This window comes from Cetorhinus maximus, chromosome 29 (assembly GCF_964194155.1).
Source record: "Cetorhinus maximus chromosome 29, sCetMax3.hap1.1, whole genome shotgun sequence".
NCBI classification, from domain to species: domain Eukaryota; kingdom Metazoa; phylum Chordata; class Chondrichthyes; order Lamniformes; family Cetorhinidae; genus Cetorhinus; species Cetorhinus maximus.
In genome coordinates this window covers 438902-465895 of record NC_135907.1, presented here as the reverse complement: position 1 = coordinate 465895, position 26994 = coordinate 438902, and the positions used below count along the sequence as shown (strand labels likewise).

The following is a 26994-nucleotide window of genomic DNA, read 5'->3' as shown; positions in this document are numbered from 1 at the left end:
GGGACCTTGAGGAGGACACAGGAAGTGGCCGTACTGGTGTGACCTCACCCCCTCCTCCCTCACCCAAATCCATCTCGGAGTGGCAGCTGCCCTGGTCTCTACATTGAGTAAGTCTGCACTGGGTCAGCAGCTCTGTGTACTGCATGCTTTCTGTAATTTTTTGACATGTTTCACTGGCTGCGCCTTCAGGAGAAGTAGGACATGCTGACACAATCGCTTCTCTTAATTGAAATTGCTGCTCGGAGGACTTGAATACCCCAGAATTACTGTCCAGGCCTGCCACTGGCAACAAGATGTTACACAGCAACATTAAAGCCTGGTGACTATTGGGAACTTAGTCCAGTGCGTTAGTTACTGATAGTTAGAGAAATGTCAAAAGAAGATTGTAAACCCCCCCCCTTTAATTCTGAGAGTTCATTTATATATAACCTGCAACAACCTCAGGATATCCAAAAACAATCCAGTTAATTACTTTGGAAGTATAGCCACTGTTGTAATGCAGGGAACATGGCAGCCAATTTGCACACAGCAAGCTCCCACCAACAGCAATGTGGTAAATGACCAGGTCATCTACTCCAGAGATGAATATGAAAACTGGGGAGAACTCCCTCTGATTTTGTTCAAAGTAATGCTATCTAATTTGCTGTGTCCACCCAAGTGGACAGACAAGACCTCAATTTAATGTTTCATCACAGCGCAGCACTCCCTCACTGCTCTGGAGCATCAGTGCAGTTTATATGCCTATCTCAGGTATATATGGGATTTGTACCCACAATTTTCCAGCCCAGAGGTGAGTGGGCTCACCTCTAGGCCACAGCGACTACCTGTGTTTAAATCACAGAGCACCTTGCTTTACTGTTTAAAAGGGCAGCCTTACCATTGGTGATACATTTTCCATTCCCACACAGGACAGTGGGGCACAGGGGAAATATTGTCGTTCTGTAACTGTCAGTAATAGAATAGAAAAGCAGAATATGATTTAAATGGAGAGAGACTGCAGAATGCTCCGGTACGAAGGGACCTGGGTGTCCTTGTACATGAATCACAAACAGTCAGTGTGCAGGTACAGTAAGGGATTAGGAATGTTGGCCTTTATTGTGACGGGATGGAGTGTATAGTCGGGAAGTCTTGCTACGGCTGTACAGGGCATTGGTGAGATCACACCTGGAGTACTGTGTACAGTTTTGCTCTCCTTATTTAAGGAAGGATATACTTGCATTGGAAGCAGTTCAGAGAAGATTCACTGGGCTGATTCCTGGGATGAAGGGATTGTCTTATGAGGAAAGGTTGGGCCTATACTCATTGGAGTTTAGAAGAATGAGAGGTGATCTTATTGAATCTTATGATTCTGAGGGAGATGACAGGGTAGATGCTGAGAGGATGTTTCCCCTCATGGGGGAGTCTAGAATGAGGGGGGTACACAGTTTAAAAATAAAGGGTCTCCCATTTTAGATGGAGATGAGGAGGAATTTTTTTCTCTCAGCCAGTCTTTGGGATTCTCATCCCTAGCGAGCAATGGAGGCTGGGGCATTGAGTATATTCAAGGCCGAGTTAAAGAGACTCTTGATCCACAAGGGAGTCAAGGGTTATGGGAGCCAGGCAGGAAAGTGGATGCCAAAATCAGATCAGCCATGATCTTACCAAATGGCAGAGCATGTTCAATGGGCTGATTGGACCACCCCTGCTCATGTTTCGAATGATCTTAAAGGGGGAGTTATCTCTCGGCCAGCACAGCGTCGCCTGGGCAACTGCGTAAATCAAGTGATCATAAGATCATGAGAAATAAGAAGTGGGCCGAAGCATGCCTGTAGAGTCCCCACACAATTCTCCTCCATTTAAATTAATGAACAACAGTTTTTCCTAGGTGAGTACTCGCTGGCTGTTTCTCACTATGCTCCAGAAACTCAGTGACCTCAGTGATAGGCCCAGTGATGGCTCCCCTTATAAAAGCCGGAGATTTGACTATTTGCTGGGACACAGACAGACACATACATACACACAGACACAAACAGAGACACACGATCACTGGGAAGACCAGCACTTATTGCTTATCCCTAGGGGAGGCAGTGGCTTAGCGGTATTGCTACTGGACTAGTATTCCAGGGTAATTCTCTGGGGACCTGAGTTTGAATTCCACCATGGCAGATGATGAAATTTGGAATTAAAAGTCTGATGATGACCATGAAACCATTACTGATTGTTGTAAAAACCTATCTGGTTCACTAATGTCCTTTATTCGAAGGTGCTCCCCTGAGGTTTGGCTGAGATGCATTGATGGGGCCGAATATGGTAAGACTCATTGTACCATACTTGAGGGTGAGGGCTCCTGCCCAACAATCCTCTGAGATCTCTGTGCTCCTCCAATCTTGGCATCTTACACATCCTTAGTTTTGGTCTCTGCACCATTGACAACCATGTCTTCTACTGCCTGAACCCTAACCTCAAGAATTCCATTCCTAAACCTCTCACTTCCCCTCTTCTTTAAGGCATCACTTAAAACCTACCTCTTTGACCAAGCTTAAGGTCACTGCTCCCCATTGCTCCTCATGTGATCAACTTGGTGTCAAATTCTGTTTATTAATGCTCTTGTGAAGCACCTTGGGATGTTTTACTATGTTATAGGTGCTATATAAATGCAAGATGTTGTTGCTAATGCTGAGACTTGGTAACAAAAATTGAGAAGAAAATATTTCCTTTGCAAAACACCTTCACCTGGAAGGAAACAAAAGTCTATCCCCTTCCCCCTCCCCTCAAAGAGGAGGAATGTGATCTGCCCACAGATAACGCACAGGCGAGAATCTCACAGATAGAATCTGGAGTCCGAATAGACTGAGGACACTTGCCACAATAACTGTGTACTGTCGGCCTATTAACTCCTTCACCCATTTGAGTTGTGTCTTGGTTCCAGCGTTTTTGGCTGCCACACTGTACACGTTTACACACAGAGGGAGACATCCTGTCCCCCAGTCCTCGCTCCCCAAAACTGGGGTGTAAAGATAGAGACACTTCTTCCATAATTACTGCACAACGATTGAAGCGGCCCCCACCACCAAACACCCACCCCCACCCCGACCACCAAAACCCCACCACCAAACCCCCACCCCCACCCCCAAACCCCCACCCTCACCACCAAACCCCCACCCCCATCATCAAACCCTCACCCCCATCATCAAACCCCCACCACCAAACCCCCACACCACCAAACCCCCACACCACCAAACCCCCACACCACCAAACCCCCACACCACCAAACCCCCACCACCAAACCCCCACACCACCAAACCCCCACACCACCAAACCCCCACACCACCAAACCCCCACACCACCAAAACCCCACACCACCAAACCCCCACCACCAAACCCCCACACCACCAAACCCCCACACCACCAAACCCCCACACCACCAAACCCCCACACCACCAAACCCCCACACCACCAAACCCCCACACCACCAAACCCCCACACCACCAAACCCCCACACCACCAAACCCCCACCACCAAACCCCCACACCACCAAACCCCCACCACCAAACCCCCACCACCAAACCCCCACACCACCAAACCCCCACCACCAAACCCCCACACCACCAAACCCCCACCACCAAACCCCCACACCACCAAAACCCCACCACCAAACCCCCACCCCCACCCCCAAACCCCCACCCTCACCACCAAACCCCCACCCCCATCATCAAACCCTCACCCCCATCATCAAACCCCCACCACCAAACCCCCACACCACCAAACCCCCACACCACCAAACCCCCACACCACCAAACCCCCACACCACCAAACCCCCACACCACCAAACCCCCACACCACCAAACCCCCACCACCAAACCCCCACACCACCAAACCCCCACCACCAAACCCCCACACCACCAAACCCCCACCACCAAACCCCCACACCACCAAACCCCCCCACCACCAAACCCCCACACCACCAAACCCCCACCACCAAACCCCCACACCACCAAACCCCCCCACCACCAAACCCCCACACCACCAAACCCCCACACCACCAAACCCCCACCACCAAACCCCCACACCACCAAACCCCCACACCACCAAACCCCCACACCACCAAACCCCCACCACCAAACCCCCACACCACCAAACCCCCACCACCAAACCCCCACACCACCAAACCCCCACACCACCAAACCCCCACACCACCAAACCCCCACCACCAAACCCCCACACCACCAAACCCCCACCACCAAACCCCCAACTCCCTTTGAGGCACGGGGGAAGGAGGTCCTCTTCCTGTGGGGATGGCAGGAGGAGGCAACCTTGTCTTGCATGGGGGAACCTCTCTGTTCAGTGTCATCGCCCTCTGCCTCCAATCCTCCTCCTCTCTTACATCCTGCTCCTCAGCTTATGAGCTGTCCCCCAACAGGACCTCACCATCCGTGTCTCCCTGGAGGGCTGTGTAGTGGAGCACAGCAGACCACTACAATGACCAAAGTCCTTGTGGGAGGGTATTACCTGAACAGCCCAGGCACCGGACCCAGTGCCCTCAGTTGTGATTCTGATGTGTTGTTGAGCGTTGGTAAAGAGTGATCTTTCACCTGGGTGAAGCACCAGTGTGCAGCCACCTGTGAAATGCCATAGAGGTCCACAGATGTCTGTCACCATCTGCCTAGAGAGTCACAGTCTCCTCACCAATGGTTCTCAGTCATCTACAGGTCCCTTCACCTCAGCCCCTAGCTCAGGCTGATGTCTCCTTCTCCTCAGTGCCCCTCAACCCTCTCCTCTGGCCTCCTGATCCCCAGTATTCACCCCTCCCTGAAGGAGGCTGGTGCTCCTCATCTTCAATGGCTTCAATTTCACAGGTTTTATTTTTCCCCTTTAGCCCAGCATTTGTTACCCACCCTAATTGCCATTGAGCTGAGTGGTTTGCTCAGCCATTTCAGAGAACAGTTAAGTGTCAACCACATTGTTGTGGGTCTGGAGTCACATGTAGGCCAGACCAGGTAAGGATGGCAGATTTCCCTCCCTCAAGGGCATTAGTGAACCAGATGGGTTTTTACAACAATCGATGATAGTTGTCATGGTCACTGTTACTGAGACTAGCTTTACATTCCAGGTTTATTCATTGAATTTAATTCCCACCAGTTGCTGTGGTGGGATTTGAACCTCTGACCCCAGAGTATAACCTGAGCCTCTGGATTACTAGTCCAAAGACACTATCACTCCACCATTTCCAGCTGCACCCTTTCTGGTGCTCGGGCGGTGTCCAAGTACTATGCCCACTGCTCTGATGCCCAATGTAATGCCAGGAGGGTGATGACCCCCTGAACTGACAAAGTTCTTCAGGTTAACTCCTTCCCTGATCTATGATGGGCAGCTGAAGCTTTAACTCCAAACAGGTAAGCCCTTTAAGCAATAAAAAGCATGAACACATTCACTTTCCTGGCCTTCATTTCTCGCCCTGCCCCCCACCACCGACGTGGTCCTCAACTGCTGGCCGTGGATCTGATTCAGACAGCAGCTGAGTACCAGCTGCCCCCCGCCCCCCCGGAAGATTCCAGAAGTTTGTAGAGATGGACGGGGTTTTAACCAGCCCTTAACTACCTGAATGGGCCTGCTTAGGAGCGGGAGTGAGTTCAGAGGCCCACCTCCCACCGGCCTCGAAGATTAGCGAGGAAACAGAGGCAGGACATCCGGCCGCCTGGCATTGCTGCCAATTTTCCCAGCCTCTCGCCTCCTTTCCGGCCCCAAACTGGGAAAGTGAAAAACGGTTTCAGGTGAAATATTTTCTCTCAGGCGCTAACTGCTGCTGGGAGATTGATTGCAGCCTAGTCCTCCCCAGACAATGTCAAGCGAGTTCCAGTTCACCGGACAGCAGGGAACATTCAGTCTTTTTAAATTAGCTTTCTTACCAGTGTCTGTCAGCAGAATGTCAAATGGCCCTTGACGCTTTGAGCGCTGAATCTCACTGACATCTCCTTCAGATTAAACGCAGTGCTCCGACAAAGATTACAAACTCCAATCGGGATTTGAAGCCGCGTGGAATTTTTCTGGATCTGTGGAGGCAACTCCCACCCAGAGGAGAATCAATTATAAAGAAAGACTTGCATTTGTATAGCACCTTTCACAAACTCAGAATGTCCCAAAACACTGTAGAACCAATGAACCACTTTTGAAGTGTAGTGACTGTTGTATTGTGGGAAACACAGCAGCCAATTTGCACACAGCAAGATCCCACAAACAGCAATGTACTGATGACCAGATAATTTATCTTTTTCAGTGATGTTGGTTGAAGGGATGAATGTTGGCTAGGAAGATTCTCCTCTTCTACGAAATAGTGCCATGGGATCTTTTGCAGACAGGACCTTGGTTTAATGTGCCATTCAAAAGGTGGCACCTCTGACAGCGCCATACTCACACAGTGCCGCATTGTATTGTCGCCGATGATGATGCACTCAACTCTCGGAATTGCATGTTCTGCGCTCCAAGCCGCAGGTGATACCCGATCTGAGCATCAATTCCACTGATACACAACAGGCAGGTTCTACCAGGGACAGACAATTACCACCCAGGCAACCACGGTGTAATTTAGGCACCCGAACACACAACTTCAGAATGAACACTAACTTGTGTGACTGCTCATTTGTTTTCAGTAGACCCTCTGCCGTTGCCTATGGGCTAGTTTGGGACATGCACCTTGGTTGTGATGTTTGCTAACTTGTCCTGCGCTCAAAAATTATAAGCTGTTGAAAGCTTTTCATGGTAAAAGCAGTAACATTGAGTAAGACCATTTTACGGTTATACCGTGTAAAAATTTGCTCTGAAAAGAGCAGTTCTCATTTTGAAATAATTCCTTAGGGAAGTGACAGGCCTCGATGTTTTGGGCAGTGTACTCTACCCATCGTCTGGAGGAATGACCCGAGCAGCGGACAGAGGTGGTTATATATAAGTGGGTGGGAATTTGGCGGGATCTTACTGCTGATTGGCCAGGCTATTGTGTTTGTAATAGGTCAGCACGTGTTAGTATTCTTGCTGCTGGTTGGTCGACCGAACGGAATGGATGGTCATGTGTTTCTTCAGTCAGGGTAGCCGGATGTCACTGATGTGAAGGCCACTGTCTTGGAGGACAGAGTGTGGTGTTGGTAAATCTCCATGACGTGTCTTGATTGCTGGTACAATGGATGGATGAGATAAGTCTAGAGTTAGACCATTGGATGTGGTAGTTATTAAACTGAGCATTTTTGACAATGACTGATTTGTCGCATTCACTGTGTTTGAAGTGGGTTTGATGTTCGTTGAGTCTAGTGTGTAAGCGACAGCCTGTTTCCCCAGTGTGGACTGTTGTACAGATAATATGTGTCGGAGCTATGCAGAGATGACACTTGTTTCTATGTGTGTAACAGGTTTTATTCACGTGATTTAAGGTTTCGACTCCATGCTTAAGCTCTGTCTTCCAGTTCTTTCTACAGTTTGTTTACTTTTCCCTGAGTCCACATCCAGGCTTAACTAATCAAGCACAGTAAACATCAATAGTAAACAGACTCACATAATCAAACACAGAACAGTTGAACCAATGAACGCTACATAGACAAGCCCACAATTGCACAGGAGACTCCACAATATATAACTACCTCTTCCACCTATTCTAGTGATTCCCCCAGAGCACACTGCCCGAAACACTGAGGCCACCAGTTCCTCAAAGGAATTCCTTTAAGATAACAACTTCCCTATTCAGAGCAAATTTTTACACAGGGCAGAATCGTCCCAGATTTGCATTAAGTGTGGTAGTGGGTGGGTAAAACCACGTTTTACCTGCCAGCCATGGTAACTGCTTTTCACGCCGTATCGTCCCAAACCCACCGCGTTAGTTATGCATTCCTGAGATACACGCTGTTTCCATGGTGGGCAGGCTCTCATTCACCCGCCACGCCATCACCTCACCGCTTCATCACGCCGGGCACCATCTTTAAAGTCCAGATGTGCGCACCACATCTCAGTGCTTCCAGCCCACGACTGCTGCAGGGAAGATGTCCACAAAAGGCAAAAAGACTGCAGCCCCCAGGCTTAGTGATGCTTTTTGGACACCATAGAGTCCCGTCGGGATGTCCTCTACCCCCGCTCTGGCCACAGGATGGGCAGCAGTGTGACCAACCAGGCTTGGGAGGTGGTGGCAGTGGTGGTCAGTGCCAATGCTGCACACAAGAGGTTGGCCATCCAATGCAGAAAGAGGATGTATGATCTTATCTGTGCTGCCAGGGTAAGGCAACCATCTCATCACCCTAAACTCACCCACTCACAAGCCCATCACACATTCACTGGCACCTCACTCACTACCAGCTCAAGGGACATCACCACTCACTCTCTCACACACACCCTCACATCTCCATCTGGCCTCATCTCCTCTGGAGGCTGCCTCCTCAGCCCTCACTATCTTGAGGCCATTTGCACAGATCAACATGTGCCCCCACACACCCCCTGGATTACCCTCATTCCCCAGTACAGCCCTCACCCTGCAGCCTCTTCCATTACCTGAGGCCCCTTCTCCCCCTTCCCCAAGCCAGCCCTAGTCCTGCAGCCTTTGAAAAGCCACCCCCACTTTATGGCTGGTCTGGTAGGTAGAGACCTGCCTGTGAGCCCCCCTAAAGGTGATGTGGTGCTGTCTGCGCTGCCTGGTGCTGATGACAGTGATAGGCAAATAAACCTCGAAGTCCCGAGCGAAATGCAGCTCACCAAGTGCACGTCGCTTATGTACGGTTGTGAAAGAAATCGATGTGTTTTCCGGCCCACATGGGCGGACGATCCAGCAGGGCTGGGGGAGACGATCCCAGCAGGGCTGGGGGGGACGATCCCAGCAGGGCTGGGGGGGACGATCCCAGCAGGGCTGGGGGGGACGATCCCAGCAGGGCTGGGGGAGACGATCCCAGCAGGGCTGGGGGAGACGATCCCAGCAGGGCTGGGGGAGACGATCCCAGCAGGGCTGGTGGGAGAAGATCCCAGCAGGGCTGGGGGAGACGATCCCAGCAGGGCTGGGGGAGACGATCCCAGCAGGGCTGGGGGGATGATCCCAGCAGGGCTGGGGGGGGGGGGGCTGGGGGGACGATCCCAGCAGAGTTGGGGGGGGGTGGGGGGGGCGATCCCAGCAGGGCTGGGGGACGATCCCAGCAGGGCTGGTGGGAGGCGGGGGGGACGATCCCAGCAGGGCTGGGGGACGATCCCAGCAGGGCTGGGGGGGGACGATCCCAGCAGGGCTGGCGGGGGACGATCCCAGCAGGGCTGGCGGGGGCGGGGGGGGAAACGATCCCAGCAGGGCTGGCGGGGGCGGGGGGGGGAAACGATCCCAGCAGGTTGGCCTAATAATGATATGCAGATGTATTACAATGAGGTTCCTGACATCCAATGGCTGGAAACGCGGCCTGTCATTGGTGGGCTGAGCAGATGATCGCAAATTGGTTTCACACCATCATGAAAGCAGTCGCACCATATTGTCCGGTCACACCACCAAACACACCTGACACTGGCGGGCACAGAAAATCCCGGCCATGGTGTAAGTGTAAAATCCTTTCACTCTGGTCAAACATTGTTCTATCTTTGGCTCAGTGACTACCTCTTTAATTTCATAACTACCACAGGAAGATTGGAAAAGTTAGCTGCGGTTAAACATCGTACACCCAGTCGGAATTAACACTAAATCTTTGGGCTGTCTCAGAGGTAACAATTGAGCTGTCAGCTGTTTAAAGGGCCACAGGAACTGTTTCCAGGACATTTAGGTAATATTCACGTCTGTGGGACTAAGTCTGGTATTTTCAAACGTAGTGTGAGCCCTCGCACTGGTGAGAAAATATCGGAAGAAAGAATCACTGTGTTTGTTCATTCATAATCATTCAGAAGAATGGTCATTTCTGATCATGGCTGATCATTCAACTCAATAGCCTGCTCCCACCTTCTCCCCATACCCTTTGATCCCTATAGAAACATAGGTCCCTTTGTACATCAGCATTTCCCAATCTATCACCGTTTAAATAGTACTCTGACATTCTGTTTTTCCTACAAAGTGGATAACTTCACACTTATCCACTTTATACTGCATCTGTCATGTATTTGCCCACTCACTCAACTTGTGTAAATTACCTTGAAACCTCTTAACATCCTCCTCACCACTCACATTCCCACCTAGTTTTGTGTCATCAGCAAACTTGGAAATATTACATTTGGTTCCCTCAATTAATTAAATAAAAATGTCAGTCTCAGTAATGGTGATCATGTGACTCCTGGATTGGTATAAAAACTCACCTGGTTCACTAATGCCCTTTAGGGAAGGAAATCTGCCATCCTTACCTGGTCTGGCCTACATGTGGATCCAGACCCACAGCAAAGACGCACTCTTAACTGCCTCTGAAATGACCCGGCAACTCATTCTGTTGTGTTCATGAAGGTTACTGAAGAGTAATTAGGGATGGGCAATAAATGCTGACCTTACCACCTGGTGATGGTCGCATCCTGTGAATGAATTAAAGTGTAATTCCACTAGCTAAAGTGATGAACAGAGTGAGCTTCCTGTTTGTTAACCTGGGCCAATTATCAATGTTTGCCTATATAGTAGGGTTAGTGGAGATATTCTTGAGGCCATATGGAGTAGGAACTTGCCATCAAGAAATGGTCCGAGATTGAACCTGACATAGGAGTTTCCTGCCACCCTCACCACCCCTCACCACCCGGCCCACATTGCCACCTGATTCAAAGTCAGCTTCCAAAGTTTTGCTGGGATGTTGAAGCCCTCTTAAGACCAGAAAATTGGATGGTTTAGGGAACAAATGTACAGGCTTCATCAGGGCTTGGTGAGTGAGGGAGACTGAAATGCACTCACCAGTTTCAGCTTAGCAGCACACTTCATTTTAATATCCTCCTGCTTCTGTAATATAAATGGCATCTACAGTATGACATTTACATTCACTGACAGGCCATTTGTAACCCATTAAAGCAAGAGAGAGGGGAGGGAACAGAGCAAGAGAGGCAATGCTGTAGCGGTAGAGAGAGAGTGAGAGAGAGAGAGACTCCCAGGTCAGAGTCAAGCACAGAATTCAGCTCCTTTAATTCCACCTACTATAATGTCTTAACCCCAATCTAATGCCAACCTGACATTCTGTTCCCCACAGCTGGCTCTGAACAAGATCGCTAATTCGGTGGTAAATTGTTTGTGAGCTGTAGTCTCACTAAGATCTGCAGGGATGGCTGCTAGAATTATTTCATTTCAAGATTTGTTTTTAAACAGAGGAGAGCATTTCGCTGCCTCTTACTGAGAAACCTTTATTATGAAGGGTGCAAGTGCAGGGGACTTGTAAAGATTATCAAAGAGGGCTTGGTATCAAGAGTTAGTAATCGGATGATACCAAAGTCGGTTAGTTTAGGATTCAGGCATATTTCGCAGAGGTGAAAGTGCATTTGTTCATTATGCTACCCACTGCTTTCCAAAAAGGGCTCCAATGTTATCGTGTGGTTAGACAGTTAATGAAAGCTTTTGGTTTTATAACTCCCTTGTGATGCTTTGTAAACTTATTTACCATAGCAGAGAGAATCCCACATATTGTGAGGGAAGTTATAGGTCATGGAATAAAAGGGACAGTAGCAACGTGGATACTAAATGGCTGAGGGATAGGAAACAGGGAGCAATGGTTCATGGCTATTTTTTGGGCTGGAAGAAGGTGGAGTTCCACGGGGTCAGTATTGGGACCCTTGCTTTTCCTGATATATATTGTAAGCTGTGAGGAGGACAGTGTAGAATGTCAAAGGGACATTAACACATTGGTGGAGTGGGCAGATAGGTGGCAGATGAAGTTCAATGTGGAGAAGTGTGAGGTGATGCAATTTGGTACAAAGAACATGGAGAGACAGTATAAAATAAAGGGTATTATTCTAAAGAATGGACAGAGTAAATAGGGAGAAACTGTTCCCGCTTGTAAACAGATCGCGAACCGGGGCCACAGTTTTAAAGTGTTTTGCAAAAGGAACAAATGTGAGATGAGAAAAGACTTTTTCACACAGCGAGTGGTTCGAGTCTGGAATGCACTGCATGGAAGTTTGGTGGGGGCAGGTTCAATCGAGGCATTCAAGAGGGCATTGGATGATTATTTAAATAGAAACAATGTGCAGGGATACAGGGAAAAGTCAGGAGATTGGTGCTAAGTTAAAATGCTCAGAGAGCCGGTGATGGGCCGAATGGCCTCCTTCTACACTGTAACAATTCTGTGATTCTGTGATAGGACAGCAAAGGAAGACTGAGGTTGGGGCAGCAAATAGCATTACAATGAGCCATTCGGCCCATCGAACCCATACTGGATGTCTGGAATAGATTCTCTTGAAAGGTGAAGGCAGAACGCAACAACCAAACTGGTAGCACACTTACCCCTGAGTCAGAAGGTTGTGATCTCAAGTCCCATAGGCCTTGAACACATGTGTTAAGGTGAATCTTCACTCCAATAGTGACAGAGTGCGATTGCTTAAGGTGGCATCTATTGGATTAAATGTTAAACTGCTGCCTTGGTCAATATTTATTCTACAACACCATCAAACAAATTAACTGGTCAACTATTGTTCCATGTGGCCCCTTGCTGTGGAAAAACTGGCTGCCACAATAACTACTTTTCATTGGCTGGGAAATGTCTTGGAGCATCTTGAGAACATGCAAGATGCTGTAGAAATGCAAGTTCAATTTTTTTGGTCAATGCTTATTTTAATTGGGAGGAATTAAAATCATTAAAAAGCAAAGAATGGCAATGGAATCTGTATATTATCAAGAACAGTCCACACAATCTGCTGGCAAGAGCTCTCTGTGACCTTTTATAGAGATTTTAAGTTACGCAGAGGCTATGATTGGTAGAGTTTTGTTTGGTAGGGGTATTAAGGGATATGAAGTAAAGGCAAGTGCATGGAGTTGAGGTTCAGATCAGCCATGTTTTACTAAATGGAGCAGCAGCTGAATGGCCTCCTCTTCCTATGGTTTGTGGAGGTTGGAATTTGTCTCATACTTTCTTCACTCCCTTTACAACTAGTTTTCTCCAGTTTTCCCTAGTTATTGACTTAAACCAAGCAGGCCTGAGGTGACACCTAGGCAAGGTGGCAGCAACCCCCTCAAGTGTTCATGCAGCAACAGGAGCGATATTTACCGGACGGTACAGAGAGTGGAAAAGAGCATTTCAAACTCCTTCAGGGAGAAGTACTCACCAGCCTTACTCATCTGACCTACACTTGACTCTAGCCTCATGCTACATGATTGACTTCCAGATCCCAAAGGGATAGACAATAAATCTGAGTTTGTACTTCGGTCAACAAATCTTTAAAATTCCATGATAAGAACTCTCCCTCACTCACACCCAAACTTAACTGGCTTAAAGCTCCAAGATAAACATACATCACTACAATCCAGACATTGCTACCCATAACGTGGCCTTGGGGGATTTTGCGGCCTACCTTACCCACCCCTATGGCTGTTTCATGTACTTCCGAATATTGAGCAGGGATTTGGCACAATGTCTTCCCTCCCTTCCCTCTCAACACAGGGAATAATATTTGGAGGCACATTCATCCCAATTTCTTTTTTCAAAACAGGTTTTTCTTTCTCTTCCTGTGGGGCAACTTCGGACTCCCCAAAGCTCCCTTCCCCCACAGCCTCTCCACCAACACCCTGAACCCCGTTTGTCCACACCCTAAGGCCTCACCTACTCACCCTGCCCTGAGACCCCCAAAACTTACCTGCAGGATTTAGGCTCTGGGGACTGCCTGCAGTCCCAATCCTGCTCACTACAGGTTCTGGTGCTACATGGATGAGAGGACTGCTGGCCAATCAGATTGAGGTGGGATTTCCTCCTGTTTTTATAGAAAATGCAGAAACGTTCAACTCACCTGCTGTTTTAATGTGATGGCTGAATTAGAATGTTATATTGTTAAATATTATTATGGTAATTTAGCTGATGATGTTATCCAAAGCACATTTATAAGGATGATGATAAATGCTATTTTGAAGGTGCTACTGTCATAGATTTATATTTTTAGCAAACTTGCTGCAGGCCGGATGAAATTAAGCAATGGGCCAGATCCGGCCCACAGATTTCCCACCTCTGATCTAGGGTATTATAATTGTTCCCCAACACTCAAACACTCCTTTCAGGTGAAGCAGCATTTCACCAGCACCTCCTTCAAGTTGGTCTGTTGCATTTGTTGCTCCCAATGCGGTTTCCTCTACATTGGAGAGACCAAACGCAGACTGGGTGACCGCTTTGCGGAACAACTTCGGTCTGTCCGCAAGCATGACCCAGACCTCCCTGTCGCTTGCCATTTCAACACTCCACCCTGCTCTCATGCCCACATGTCCGTCCTTGGCCTGCTGCATTGTTCCAGTGAAGCTCAACGCAAACTGGAGGAACAGCACCTCATCTTCCGACTAGGCACTTTACAGCCTTCCGGACTGAATATTGAGTTCAACAACTTTAGATCATGAACTCTCTCCTCCATCCCCACCCGCTTTCCGATTCCCCCTTTTCCAATAATTTTTTTTTTCTCCATTTATTTTTATTATTATTATTTTTAAAATTTATTTCCACTTTATTCATTGTTTTATCCCCAGCTTTTAGCCTATTTTTGATCTTTTTTCCCACCACCATCCCCTCCCATCACTCCATCCCCACTAGGACCATCTGTCAGTTCATGTTGTTCTTTCCAGAGTGTTACCCTTGTCCTGCCATTCCCACATTCTGCTTTCTGACCTTAATGCCACCATCAGCACCTCCTTTAGCCAGTACCATTACCATTAACACCCCTTTGTCCTTTCGGCCATGACATCTTTGTCAATCTCTCCTTTGCCTCCACCTATCACTGGCCTTCTATCCAGCTTCACCCACTCCAGCCCCCTTAAACAGTATAAATTTCAGTGCATTTCTACTTCTCTTTAGCTCTGAAGAGTCATAGGGACTCAAAACGTTAACTCTGTTTCTCTCTCCACAGATGCTGTCAGACCTGCTGAGTTTTTCCAGCATTTTTTGTTTTTGTATCAGATTTCCAGCATCCGCAGTATTTTGCCTTTATTATAATTGGTTACCTGTTTTAAGACAAGATTTGACATAAGAATAGAATATACACTTTTAAAAATTTATTTACAGGATGTGGGCTTCGCTGTCTAGGGCCACCATTTATTACCCATCCCTAATTAAGGGGAGGTGATGGCGCAGTGATATTGTCACTGGACTAATGATTCAGAGACCTAGGGTGATGCTCTGGGGACCTGGGTTCAAGTCCCGCTGCTGCAGATGGTGAAATTCAAAAAGAAATCTGGAATTAAAAGTCTAATGGTGATCATGAAACCATTGTAAAAACCCATCTGGTTCACTAATGCCCTTTAGGGAAGGAAATCTGCTGTCCTTACCTGGTCTGGTCTACATGTGACTCCAGACCCACACACAATGTGGTTGACTCTTAACTGCCCTCTGAACAAGGGCAATTAGGGATGGGCAATAAATGCTGGCCTATCCAGCGATGCCCACATCCCATGAACAAATAAAAGAAAGATTGCCCCCGAGAAGGTGGTGGTGAGCTGCCTTCCTGAACCGCCGCAGTCCATGTGGTGTAGGTACACCCACAGTGCTGTTAGGGAGGGAGTTCCAGGATTTTGACCCACTGACAGTGAAGAAACGACGATGTATTTCCAAGTCAGGATGGTGAGTGGCTTGGAGGGGAACTTCCAGGTGGTGGTATTCCCATGTGCCTGCTGCCCTTGGCATTCTAGATGCTAGCAGTCATGGGTTTGGAAGGTGGTGTCTAAGGAGACTTGGCGAGTTTTTGCAGTGCATCTTGTAGATGGTGCACACTGCTGCTACTGTGCGTCAGTGGCGAAGGGAGTGAATGTTTGTGGATGGGGTGCCAATCAAGCGGACTGCTTTGTCCTTGAGTGTTGTTGGAGCCACACACATCCAGGCAAGTGGGGTGTAGATGTGTACCTTGTAGATGGTGCACAGGCTTTGGGGAGTCACAAGGTGAGTTACTTGGGCAGGATTCCTGGCCTCTGACCTACTCTTGTAGTCACAGTATGTATATGGCTAGTCCAGTTTAGTTTCTGGACAATGGTAACCACCTGCATGTTGATAGTGGGGGATTCAGTGATGGTAATGCCATTGAAAGTCAATGGGCGATGGTTAGAGTCGCCCTTGTTGGAGATGGTCATTGCCTGGCACTTGCATGGCACGAATGTTACTTGTCACTTGTCAGCCCAAGCCTGGATATTGTCCAGGTCTTGCTGCATTTGGACATGGACTGCTTCAGTATCTGAGGAGTCGCGAATGGTGCTGAACATTGTGCAATCATCAGCGAACATCCCCACTTCTGACCTTATGATGGAAGGAAGGTCATTGATAAAGCAGCTGAAGATGGTTGGGCCAAGGACACTACCCTGAGGAACTCCTGCAGTGATGTCCTGGAACTGAGATAATTGACCTCCAACAACGACAACCATCTTCCTTTGTGCTAGGTATAACTCCAACCAGTGGATAGCTTTCCCCCTGATTCCCATTGACTCCAGCTTTGTTAGGGCTCCTTGATGCCACACTTGGTCAAATGCTGCCTTGATGTCAAGGGCAGTCACTCTCACCTCACCTCGGGAGTTCAGCTCTTTTGTCCATGTTTGAACCATGATGCTGTGATGCTGTCATCACAGAGTTCTCTGTTGCTCCCATGGGACCAATGTATGGGACATTGAGTCCGTTTTTTAATATTGATCTATAAATTCTGATACATCTAAACTTTGTGGGACTAAAGTTACCATGATACACCATGGTTACACCTAGAGAATGATCACTGGTGAACTCCACCATTGACCACATCATCGTGGCCAGCAACAGCAGGAGCTTACCCAATTCGCGTTAGGCCCACAGGCACCCAGGTTGCATGCGTGGCTACAGAGTTGTTCACCTTTGCCTTGAGGCCACAAGGTGGGAGGGTGCCAGACGGGAATAGCACAAGTCGGTGCTCCTCAGAAGCAAAAGAGTCTTCCTCTCTTAGCTTCCTTAGGGCACTCCTCTCAAACAAAACCGTCCCAAATGTTCTCCTATCCAGGCCCCAATCGCAGCCTGAACACCACGACCCAATCAGCAAGGCTCACATTCACCCTTAGCAAAGACACTCCACCTCTTCTAGATTCATACAATCCTCTGAACTGAACACTGGCTCCTTGTGAGGCTGAGGAGACAGGAGACAATGTAGAGAGGTTCACGCCCCCTCCCAATCACGGGCCTGCTTTGTGGTGGGCTCATATTCTGTCCCCAAACAAGGATACAGGACCCTCCAGTGTTAACGTCGGTAATTCGCAGAGTTTGCACTTTGACCACAGAAGCACAAAATATACATCAATTGAAGGAAATATGATTAAATAGTGGGACAGTCTTGTGGACAAAGAGATGCTTTGTGGCATTAATCCTTGTGGACAAACAGTGCACAGACATTACCAGCCTAGAAGACAACAAGATGTAAAAGCAAATCTATTCACTGTTTTAATATGAACTCTACACAAGACGGTTGCAAAAGACCATTTCCTGAGAAGGTAGTAGCTGAGAGTGTAACTAAGTGGCACATAATGAAGCTATAAGCCTCTGGGACATTGCTGCTGCTGGTCTCACTGAAGCATAGGGAGAATGACTGTCCTTTGACATGAATTAGTTTGATAGCTGCACAGTGCTGGCAGCATCGATGTGGTTAATTTAGAAACACAAACACCACAATTCCATTTCCCTTGTGCTGGTTAAGTTGAGGGATGTTACAGGCAAGCGGTGGAACAGTTTCCCAGACATTAGAACTGCAGTTTTAAGCTAACCTGATGAGCAGAAAGGAGCCAGGAAGGTGCCGTTTCCCAGATACGACAGTAAACCGAGGCCCCGTCTATCCTCACAGGTGGACGTTATAGATCCCATGGCACTATTACAAAGAAAAGCAGGGGCAGTGTCCTGGCTAATATTTATCCCCTGGTTTAAAAATAAGGAGTCTCCCATTTAAGATGGAGATGAGGAGGAATTTCTTCTCTCAGAGGGTCGTTAATCTGTGGAATTCTCTCCCTCAGAGAGCAGTGGGAGGCTGGGTCATTGAATAGATTCAAGGCTGAGTTAGACAGATTTTTAATCGGCAAGGGAGTCCAGGGTTATGGGCGGACAGACAGGAAAGTGGAGTTGAGGCCACAATCAGAACATTGTTCTTTGTGGGAGCTTGCTGTGTGCAAATTTGTTGCCGCAGTTTCTACATTACAACAATGACTACACGTCAAAAAGTACACCATTGGCTGTAAAGTATTTTGGAACATCCTGTGAACATATGTACATACGAACAAGGAGCCAGAGTAGGCCATTCAGCCCCTCGAGCCTGCTCCGCCATTTAATAAGATCATGGCTGATTTGATAGTAACCTGAAATCTGCATCCCAACTACCGCCGATAAACTATTACCCCCTTGTTTACCAAGAATCTATCCACCTCTGCCTTAAAAATATTCAAAGACTCTGCTTCCACCATCTTCTCAGGAAGAGTCCCAAAGACTCATGACCCTCTGACTGTAAGAATTTCTCCTCATCTTTGTTTTAAATGGGCGACCCCTTATTTTTAAACAGTGACTCCTAGTTCTAGGTTCTCCCACAAGAGAAAACATCCTCTCCACACCCACCCTGTCAAGACCCCTCAGGATCTTATAGGTTTCAGTCAAGTCATGTGGTCATGAAAGGTGCTATATAAATGCAAGTCTTTTTCTTTTATCTCAGGCCTAACTCCTTTAGTGCATTAAAATGTGCTAATTCTATCACCGGACAACCTGTAGTGTCGCTGGGCGAGGCTTACTCATGTACAATATATGCTGTCTTGGGCCGTGGCCCTGTGCTCTCTGAGGTCTGGAAAGAGACCTCCCAATGTCATTTCACAGAGAACACTTACAACTGACAGTCTTTCATATCATCAGTCTGTGCTGGATTAGCTCAGGTGGGGTGATAGATTAGTGTGTAACTTACAGCACCAACAAAGAATCATATAGTCCTGAAGTAGGCCATTCAGCCCATCGTGCCTGTGCTGGCTTTCTAAAATAGCTATGAGTTTCATCACACCCGCCTTCCTTTTCTCCACAAATTCTCTGATCAATTTTCTCTTTTCCAGTCCCGTTCCCCTACCACCCCCCAATCCCGTTCCCCTACCACCCCCGAATCCCGTTCCCCTACCACCCCCGAGTCCCGTTCCCCTATCACCCCCGAGTCCCGTTCCCCTATCACCCCCCGAGTCCCGTTCCCCTATCACCCCCGAGTCCTGTTCCCCTATCACCCCCGAGTCCCGTTCCCCTATCACCCCCGGTGCTCGCTGACCTACATTGCTTCCCGGTCAAGCATCTTGATTTTAAAATTCTCATCCTTGTTTTCAAACCCCTCCATGGCCTTATGTGCTGTAACCTTCTCCAGACCCAAACCCTCTGAGATATCTGCACACACCTGATTCTGGCCTCTTGAGCATCCCTGGTTTTAATCACTCTATCATTGGCCGCCAAGCCTTCAGTACCTTGGTGCTCAGCTCTGAAACTCCCTCCCTACACCGCTCCACCTCTCCCTCTATTTCCTCCTTTAAGACACTCCTTAAAATCTCTTAATCAAGCTTTTGGTCATCTGACATAATATCTCTTTATGCGGCTTAGTGTCATATTTTGTTTTATAATGCTCTAGGAATCACTTTGGGATATTTTATTGAATTAAGAGTACTATATAAATACAGGCTCTTGTTGTTGTTATTTAAATTCCCTTTTGAACGTTACTATTGAATCTGCTTCCAGCATCCTTTTATTGTAATATGATGTGCATGTACCTTTAAGGGTACATATCTTAAACTGCTGTCAATCATTACCTACCTTGACAGGATGTGATGTATTTGTCCCATGACTGGCAGGCAGCCTATGAGCAGCAATGATAGAAGTCAGATGTACAATACCTAGCTCCCAGTGAGCATTATCTGAATATAGTCTTATCTTCAAATAAAGAACCCACATTATTGTTCCATCCATCATTGTGTATGACTGGTATGCTTATGTCGAAGAGAAGAACATAAGATGATTCAGACAGCGATGCATTAAAAAAAGGTCCTCATCTGCCCCCAGCTTTCAATTTTATTTAAAACTTGTCTGCTTAAAGTTCATCCCAGTGAGATACTCCTAAACCTGAAGCTCGATATTCTCTCTACCCTGGTGGTCAGATTCTTTTGACCACCAGTGACACATAGGAAGTGATCCTCAGAGCCACCTGTGTTCCTCCTCCACACGTGGGAACATCTCTATCAGGTCACCCTTTCAAGCCTTCTCTTTTCTAGAAAAACAGAGCCCCAGCCTGTTTGATCTTCCCTGAAAGTGTTGTGACAGTTATGGGAGCAACATGAGCAAGATCCCAGAAACAGTCATTGCTAGAATGGTCTGTTTTGGGGAAAGTTGGCTGATGGATTGATGCTGGCTGGGATATCGAGCTAACTCACTGCTCTTTGTGAAGTGCCATGAGATCTTTAATGTCCACCTGATCAGAAACATCTCCATGCAGGGGACAGGATTTCTGACAATGCAGCATCGGCCTGGTTCAGCACTGGCCTGTCAGCCTCGAGTATGTGCTCACAACCCTGGAGTAGGTTTCAGCCCACAAGCCTCCAACTCAGTGTGAAAACTAGTTCTCGTCATCAATTTGTATGTGGGACTTATTATTGCTGCAAGTGGTTGAAGCGGATAGGGTATAAAGAGGAGCTTAAAAGGGGAGGCTAGACAAGGATGTGAGGGAGAAGGGAATCGAGGGTTACAATGGTAGATTTCGATGAGAAAAGATGGGGGAGGCTTGAGTGGAGCATAAACACCAGGACTGGTTGGGGTGAATAGCCTGTTTCTGTCCTATATGCCCTTATGTAATGATAAAAACAAAAAGCTAAAAGCTACTGAGGATGCTGGAAATCCAAAACAAAACAAAAACAGAATTACCTGGAAAAACTCAGCAAGTCTGGCAGCATCGGCGGAGAAGAAATCAGTCAACGATTCGAGCCTCCATGGCCCTTCGGCAGAACTGCAGCATATTTATATTTCTCCCTTGTTGAAACTATGCTGCAGTTCTGCCGAAGGGCCATGGAGGCTCGAAACGTTGACTGATTTCTTCTCCGCCGATGCTGCCAGACTTGCTGAGTTTTTCCAGGTAATTCTGTTTTTGTTTTGTTTTGCCCTTATGTAATGTTCTGTAACTCAACCATAGGTTTCCCTATGATTCGACATTATTCCAATTTATTAATCCCATCTCTTTTCCCCGTTGTGGATTTCAGAAGTCAATGGTTTAATCCGCTGTGCCAAGCAGCATTCATTCATTCGTTTGTTCATTGATTCACTTGTTCAAACCCATTCGTCCATTTCTCCAACCAAATTAAAGGAAAACAATTTACATGCAGCAAAAATGTCTCTTCACAAAACTCTTTCTTTCCTCTTCCTTTCCAGAGATGCCTCACTTCCTAGACTGGTTCGTCCCTGTCTACCTGATGATCTCCATTCTAATCCTGGTTGGTTTTGGCGCCTGTATTTATTACTTTGAACCAGGCCTACAAGAAGCTCACAAGTGGCGGACACGCCGTCCCATCACAGAGAGGGAAGTCCGAAAAACATTAATGATCCGGGACAATCTGGGCTTCAGGCCTCCGGAGGTCTGAAACATTGATGAAGAACTTCCACACAGAGCCACAAGGACAATCATTAGCTTATTTTCTCAAATCGTGGCACACTTCATAAGCATTTAACAGAGCACTTAGTAATAACCAAATTCTTTAAATTGACCAGTTCACATTTACATGGCACTTACAATTTATTTTTGTGGTTGTAAGAAAAATTGTCACAAGCTGTTTGTGAGTTTGATGCGAATTTGAGGATAGCAGGCAAGAATCATTTTTAAAAGTCGGAACTAAATTGGCACCAAGATTGAAGTAGCCATTATCCTCCAATATGGAGGCTCACTGTAAGAAATAATCTAATGGGTAATGGAGTCCCCAAAATTTGTTTGCACTCTTAAAGTGCAGCAAAACCCCTGGCAGAGGGACACAGATCCATTTGGTTTCAACGAGCAAAGGAACATGGTGGGTGGGAATCTGCTGTGAGCTGCTCTCACTCCATAACTTTGGCAAATGTGTGGCGGGGAATTCCTGTTTGTGGAGCTTTAAGGTGGTTATAGCGAAGTGATGGTGATAGAGGTGACGCAGCTCCAGCAAAATTCCTGGCCTTTAGAATGCTATACGTCAGGATCAGGAGAGGACCAAACCAAAAACAAACAGAACCATTAGCAAGTGACGCTTCTCGAGCAAGGCTTTTCCCTGAAAACGATCTGGTGCAAAATGGGGAAGGTAGAAAGTAGGAGTGCAGGTTATGTGAGTCCCGAATGATGGCCAACGTGTCATAATTGGAGCATTTACAAGGACGATGGCTGTTAGGTCAGGGATTCTGAAAATGGAAATCCAATAGACTACTACCCAGTTAATGAATCCAACTGGAATTGATAGGATTTTGGTTGTCTCTGATCACTATTTTTAGCAAATTTGTTTCAGCTTATTGGTTGTGCTATTTTAATGCTGTTGTTAATCCACAATGCTCAGAATAGAAACTGAATCCCAAAAAGCCGAATTATTCTCCCAAAGAATAATCAAGCAGAATGCATTTCTTGGAGGAATAGTCCTGACAATATCATTTAAGGAACAGTTGGATACTATGATAAGGTCATAAGAACATTAGAAATAGGAGTGAGGAGGCCGTTTGGCCCATCAAACCTGATGCTCCATTCAGTTAGATCATGGCTGATCGGATTGTGGATTAACAACACTTTCCTGCCTGACCCCAATGACCCTTGACTCCCTTGTACCTCAAAACACTGTCTAACTCAGCCTTGAATATATTCAATGACCCAGTCTCCACTGCTCTCCAGGGTAGAGAATTCCAAATCTAATGACCCCGTGAGAGAAGAAATCTTTCCTCATCTCCATCCTAAATGGGAGACCCCTTATTTTTAAACCGTGCCCTCAGATTCTAGACCCCCCCCCCACCCCACAACAAAGTGAAACATCCTCTCAGCATCCACCCCGTGAAGCTCCCTCAGAATCTTATATGTTTCAATAAGACAACCTCTCATTCTTCTAAACTCTAACGAGTATAGGGCCCAACCTGCTCAATCCTTCCTCGTAAGACAAACCCCTTCATCATAGAAATCAGCCTGGTGAACCTTTTCTGAACTGCTTCCAATGCAAGTATATCCCGCCTTAGGCAAGATGGCCACACTATTCACGGTACCGTAGATGCGGTGGCTATGGAAACTTGGATGAATTGAAATGGGTCAAATGGACTTTATCATCCACATCTGTCTTGTGAAAAATGAGAGAAAAAGGTTGAGCAGCGAGGATATTCTGCCTCTCAATGAGCGATCAGTGAGTATCCTCTCTGAATGACAAAACATAAAGTGATGTCGAGAGTTTTAAAATTCAGGAACTATTTCCACTGGAGCGCAGTTGGAGCTCACAGAAGATTTAATAAGAAAATATTGAAGGCCTTTGGTAGGATGACTAGGGAGAGAATTTTCTCTGGATGAAAAGGCCTCAATTTAAAATTGAGGTAAGATGGTGGCCTAGTGGTAATGCCACTAGACTAGTAATCCAGAGGCCCAGTCTAATGCCATAAGACCATAAGACATAGGAGCAGAAATTAGGCCATTCGGCCCATCGAGTCTGCTCCGCCATTCAATCATGGTTGATAAGTTTCTCAACCTCATTCTCCCGCCTTCTCCCCGTAACCTTTGATCCCCTTACCAATCAAGAACCTATCTATCTCGGTCTTAAATACGCTCAATGACCTGGCCTCCACAGCCTTCTGTGGCAATGAATTCCATAGATTCACCACTCTCTGGCTTAAGAAGTTTCTCCTCATCTCTGTTCTAAAAGGTCTTCCCTTTACTCTGAGGCTGTGCCCTCGGGTCCTAGTCTCTCCTACTAATGGAAACATCTTCCCCTCTCCACTCTATCCAGGCCTTTCAGTATTCTGTAAGTTTCAATCAGATCCCCCCTCATCCTTCTAAACTCCATCGAGTATAGACCCAGAGTCTTCAAACGTTCCTCATATGTTAAGCCTTTCATTCCTGGGATCATTCTTGTGAACCTCCTCTGGACCCTCTCCAGGGCCAGCATATCCTTCCTGAGATACGGGGCCCAAAATTGCTCAAAATATTCTAAATGTGGTCTGACCAGAGCCTTATAAAGCCTCAGCAGCACATCCCTGCTTTTATATTCTAGTCCTCTCGAAATAAATGCCAACATTGCATTTGCCTTCCTAACTATCGCGTCAACCTGCAAGTTAACCTTAAGAGAATCCTGGACTAGGACTCCCAAGTCCCTTTGCACTCCAGATTTCTGAATTCTCTCCCCATTTAGAAAATAGTCTATGCCTCTATTCTTCCTACCAAAGTGCACGACCTCACACTTCCCCACATTGTATTCCATCTGCCACTTCTTTGCCCATTCTCCTAACCTGTCCAAATCCTTCTGCAGCCTCCCCGCCTCCTCAATACTACCTGTCCCTTCACCTATCTTTGTATCATCTGCAAACTTAGCCAGGATGCCCTCAGTTCCTTCATCTAGATCATTAATGTATAAAGTGAAAAGTTGTGGTCCCAACACTGACACCTGCGGAACTCCACTAGTCACCAGCTACCATCCTGAGAAGGACCCCCTTATCCACACTCTTTGCCTCCTGCCAGACAGCCAATCTTCTATCCATGCTAGTACCTTGCCTCTAACACCATGGGCTCTTATCTTTCTGAGCAGCCTCCTGTGCGGCACCTTGTCAAAGGCCTTCTGGAAGTCCAAGTAGATAACATCCGTTGGCTCTCCTTTGTCTACCTACTCGTTACATCCTCAAAGAATTCTAACAGATTTGTCAGGCATGACCTCCCCTTGATGAAACCATGCTGACTTTGCCCTATTTTACCATGCACTTCCAAGTATTCTGAAATCTCATCCTTAATAATGGACTCTAAAATCTTACCAACGACCGAGGTCAGGTTAATAGGCCTGTAATTTCCTGTCTTTTGCCTCACTCCCTTCTTAAACAGGGGGGTTACATTAGCGATTTACCCTGGGAACATAGGTTCAAAATGCACCAGGGCAGCAGGTGGAATTTAAATTTGCGATCATAATATGATTGAGTTTTACATTCAGTTTGAGGGAGAGAAGAGTGGGTCCAAGACTAGTAATTTAAACTTAAATAAGGGCAACTATGAGGGCATGAAAGCAGAGCTAGCTAAAGTGAACTAGGGATAGGTCAATAGTGATGCAGTGGCAGACATTTAAAGGAATATTTCAGAATACACAGAATGGATACATTTCAATGAGAAAAAAAAGTTCAAAGGGGAGGACCCCCATCCGTGGTTAACTAAAAAAGTTAAAGACAGTATCAAACTTAAAGAAAATACACATAATTGTGTAAAGATGGGTGGCAGTTCAGAAAACTGGACAGAATATAAAGAATAGTAAAGAATGACAAAAAGATTAATAAGGAGGGAAAAGTTAAAGCACAAGAGATTGCTAGCTGGAAATATAAAAATGGATAGTAAGAGTTTCTATAGATATTTACCTAAGAAAAGAATTAACAAAGTGAGCTTGGGTCCTATAGAAGGGAGTCTGGGGAATTAATAATGGAAAATAAGGAGATTGCAGATGAATTGAACAGGTATTTTACATTGGTCTTCACTATAGAAGAAACAAGTAACATCCCAGAAATAGCTGTAAATCAGGAATTGGAAGGAAGGGAGAGAGGAACTCAGGAAAATTACAACCACCAGGGAAGTGCAAATTGTCAGAATTGAGGACTGACAAATCCCCGGGTCCCGATGGACTTCATCCTAGGATCTTAAAAGAAGTGGCTAGTGAGATAATTGATGCATTGGTTTTAATTTTCCTAAATTCCCTAGTTTCGGAGAAGGTTCCATTAGATTGGAAGATGGCAAAGGCAACTCCTTTATTCAAAAATGGACGGAGACAGAAAGCAGGAAACTACAGGCCAGTTAGCTTAACATCTGTCACAGGGAAAATGTTAGAAGCCTTTTTTTAATTCATTCATGGGATGTGGCATCACTGGCTAGGCCAGCATTTATTGCCCATCCTGAATTGCCCTTGTTCAGAGGGCATTTGAGAGCCAACCACATTGCTGTGGGTCTGGAGTCACATGTAGGCCAGACCAGGTAAGGATGGCAGATTTCCTTCCCTAAAGGACATTAGTGAACCAGTTGGGTTTTTATGACAATGGTTTCATGGTCATCATTAGACTTTGAACTCCATCTTTTTATTGAATTCAAATTCCACCATCTGCTGTGGGTTGGATTTGATCCTGGGTCCCTGGATTACTAATCCAGGGATAATACTGCTACACCATTGCCTCCCCCTCCCTGTTATTATTAAAGGTTTTATAGCAGGGCACTGAGAAAAATTCAAGACAATCAGTCAACATGGTTTTGTGAAAGGGAAATCATGTTTAACCAATTTACTGGAGTTCTTTGAAGGAGTCACATGCTGTGGATAAAGGTGAATGTGCTGTATTAGATTTCCAGAAGGCATTTGAGAAAGTGCCACACCAAAGTTTATTGCGGAACATAAAAGTTCATGGCATAGGGTGTAACGTATTGGCAGAGAGAGAAGATTGGCTAGCTAACAGGAAACAGAGAGTAGGCATAAATGGGTCATGTTCTGGTTGGCAGGATGCAATGAGCCGTGTGCCACAGGGATTAGTGCTGGGGCCTCAACGTTTTACAATTTTTGTAAATGACGGATGAAGGGACTGAAGGTATGGTTGCTAAGTTTGCTGGTGACACAAAGATAGGTAGGAAAGTAAGTTCTAAAGAGGATATGAAGAGGCTACAAAGGGCTATAGATAAGCTAGGTGAGCAGGCAAATATCTGGCAATTAGAGTATAATATGGGCAAATCTGAAATTGTCCA

General features: G+C 46.6%; 1 protein-coding gene across 1 annotated transcript; it reads left to right on the top strand.

Moving 5' to 3' along the window:
* Positions 1–21865, top strand: smim45 (small integral membrane protein 45). Its single transcript, XM_078532001.1, has 2 exons — positions 1–107; positions 21474–21865. Exon 2 carries the CDS (start codon positions 21476–21478, stop codon positions 21680–21682), a length of 207 nt encoding a protein of 68 aa, XP_078388127.1. The 5' UTR covers positions 1–107; positions 21474–21475; the 3' UTR covers positions 21683–21865.
* The last annotated feature ends 5129 nt before the right edge of the window (positions 21866–26994 follow it).

Coding starts and splice junctions, on each gene's coding strand:
- smim45 (XM_078532001.1), top strand. CDS start 21,476: ATGCCTCACTTCCTAGACTGGTTCGTCCCTGTCTACCTGATGATCTCC.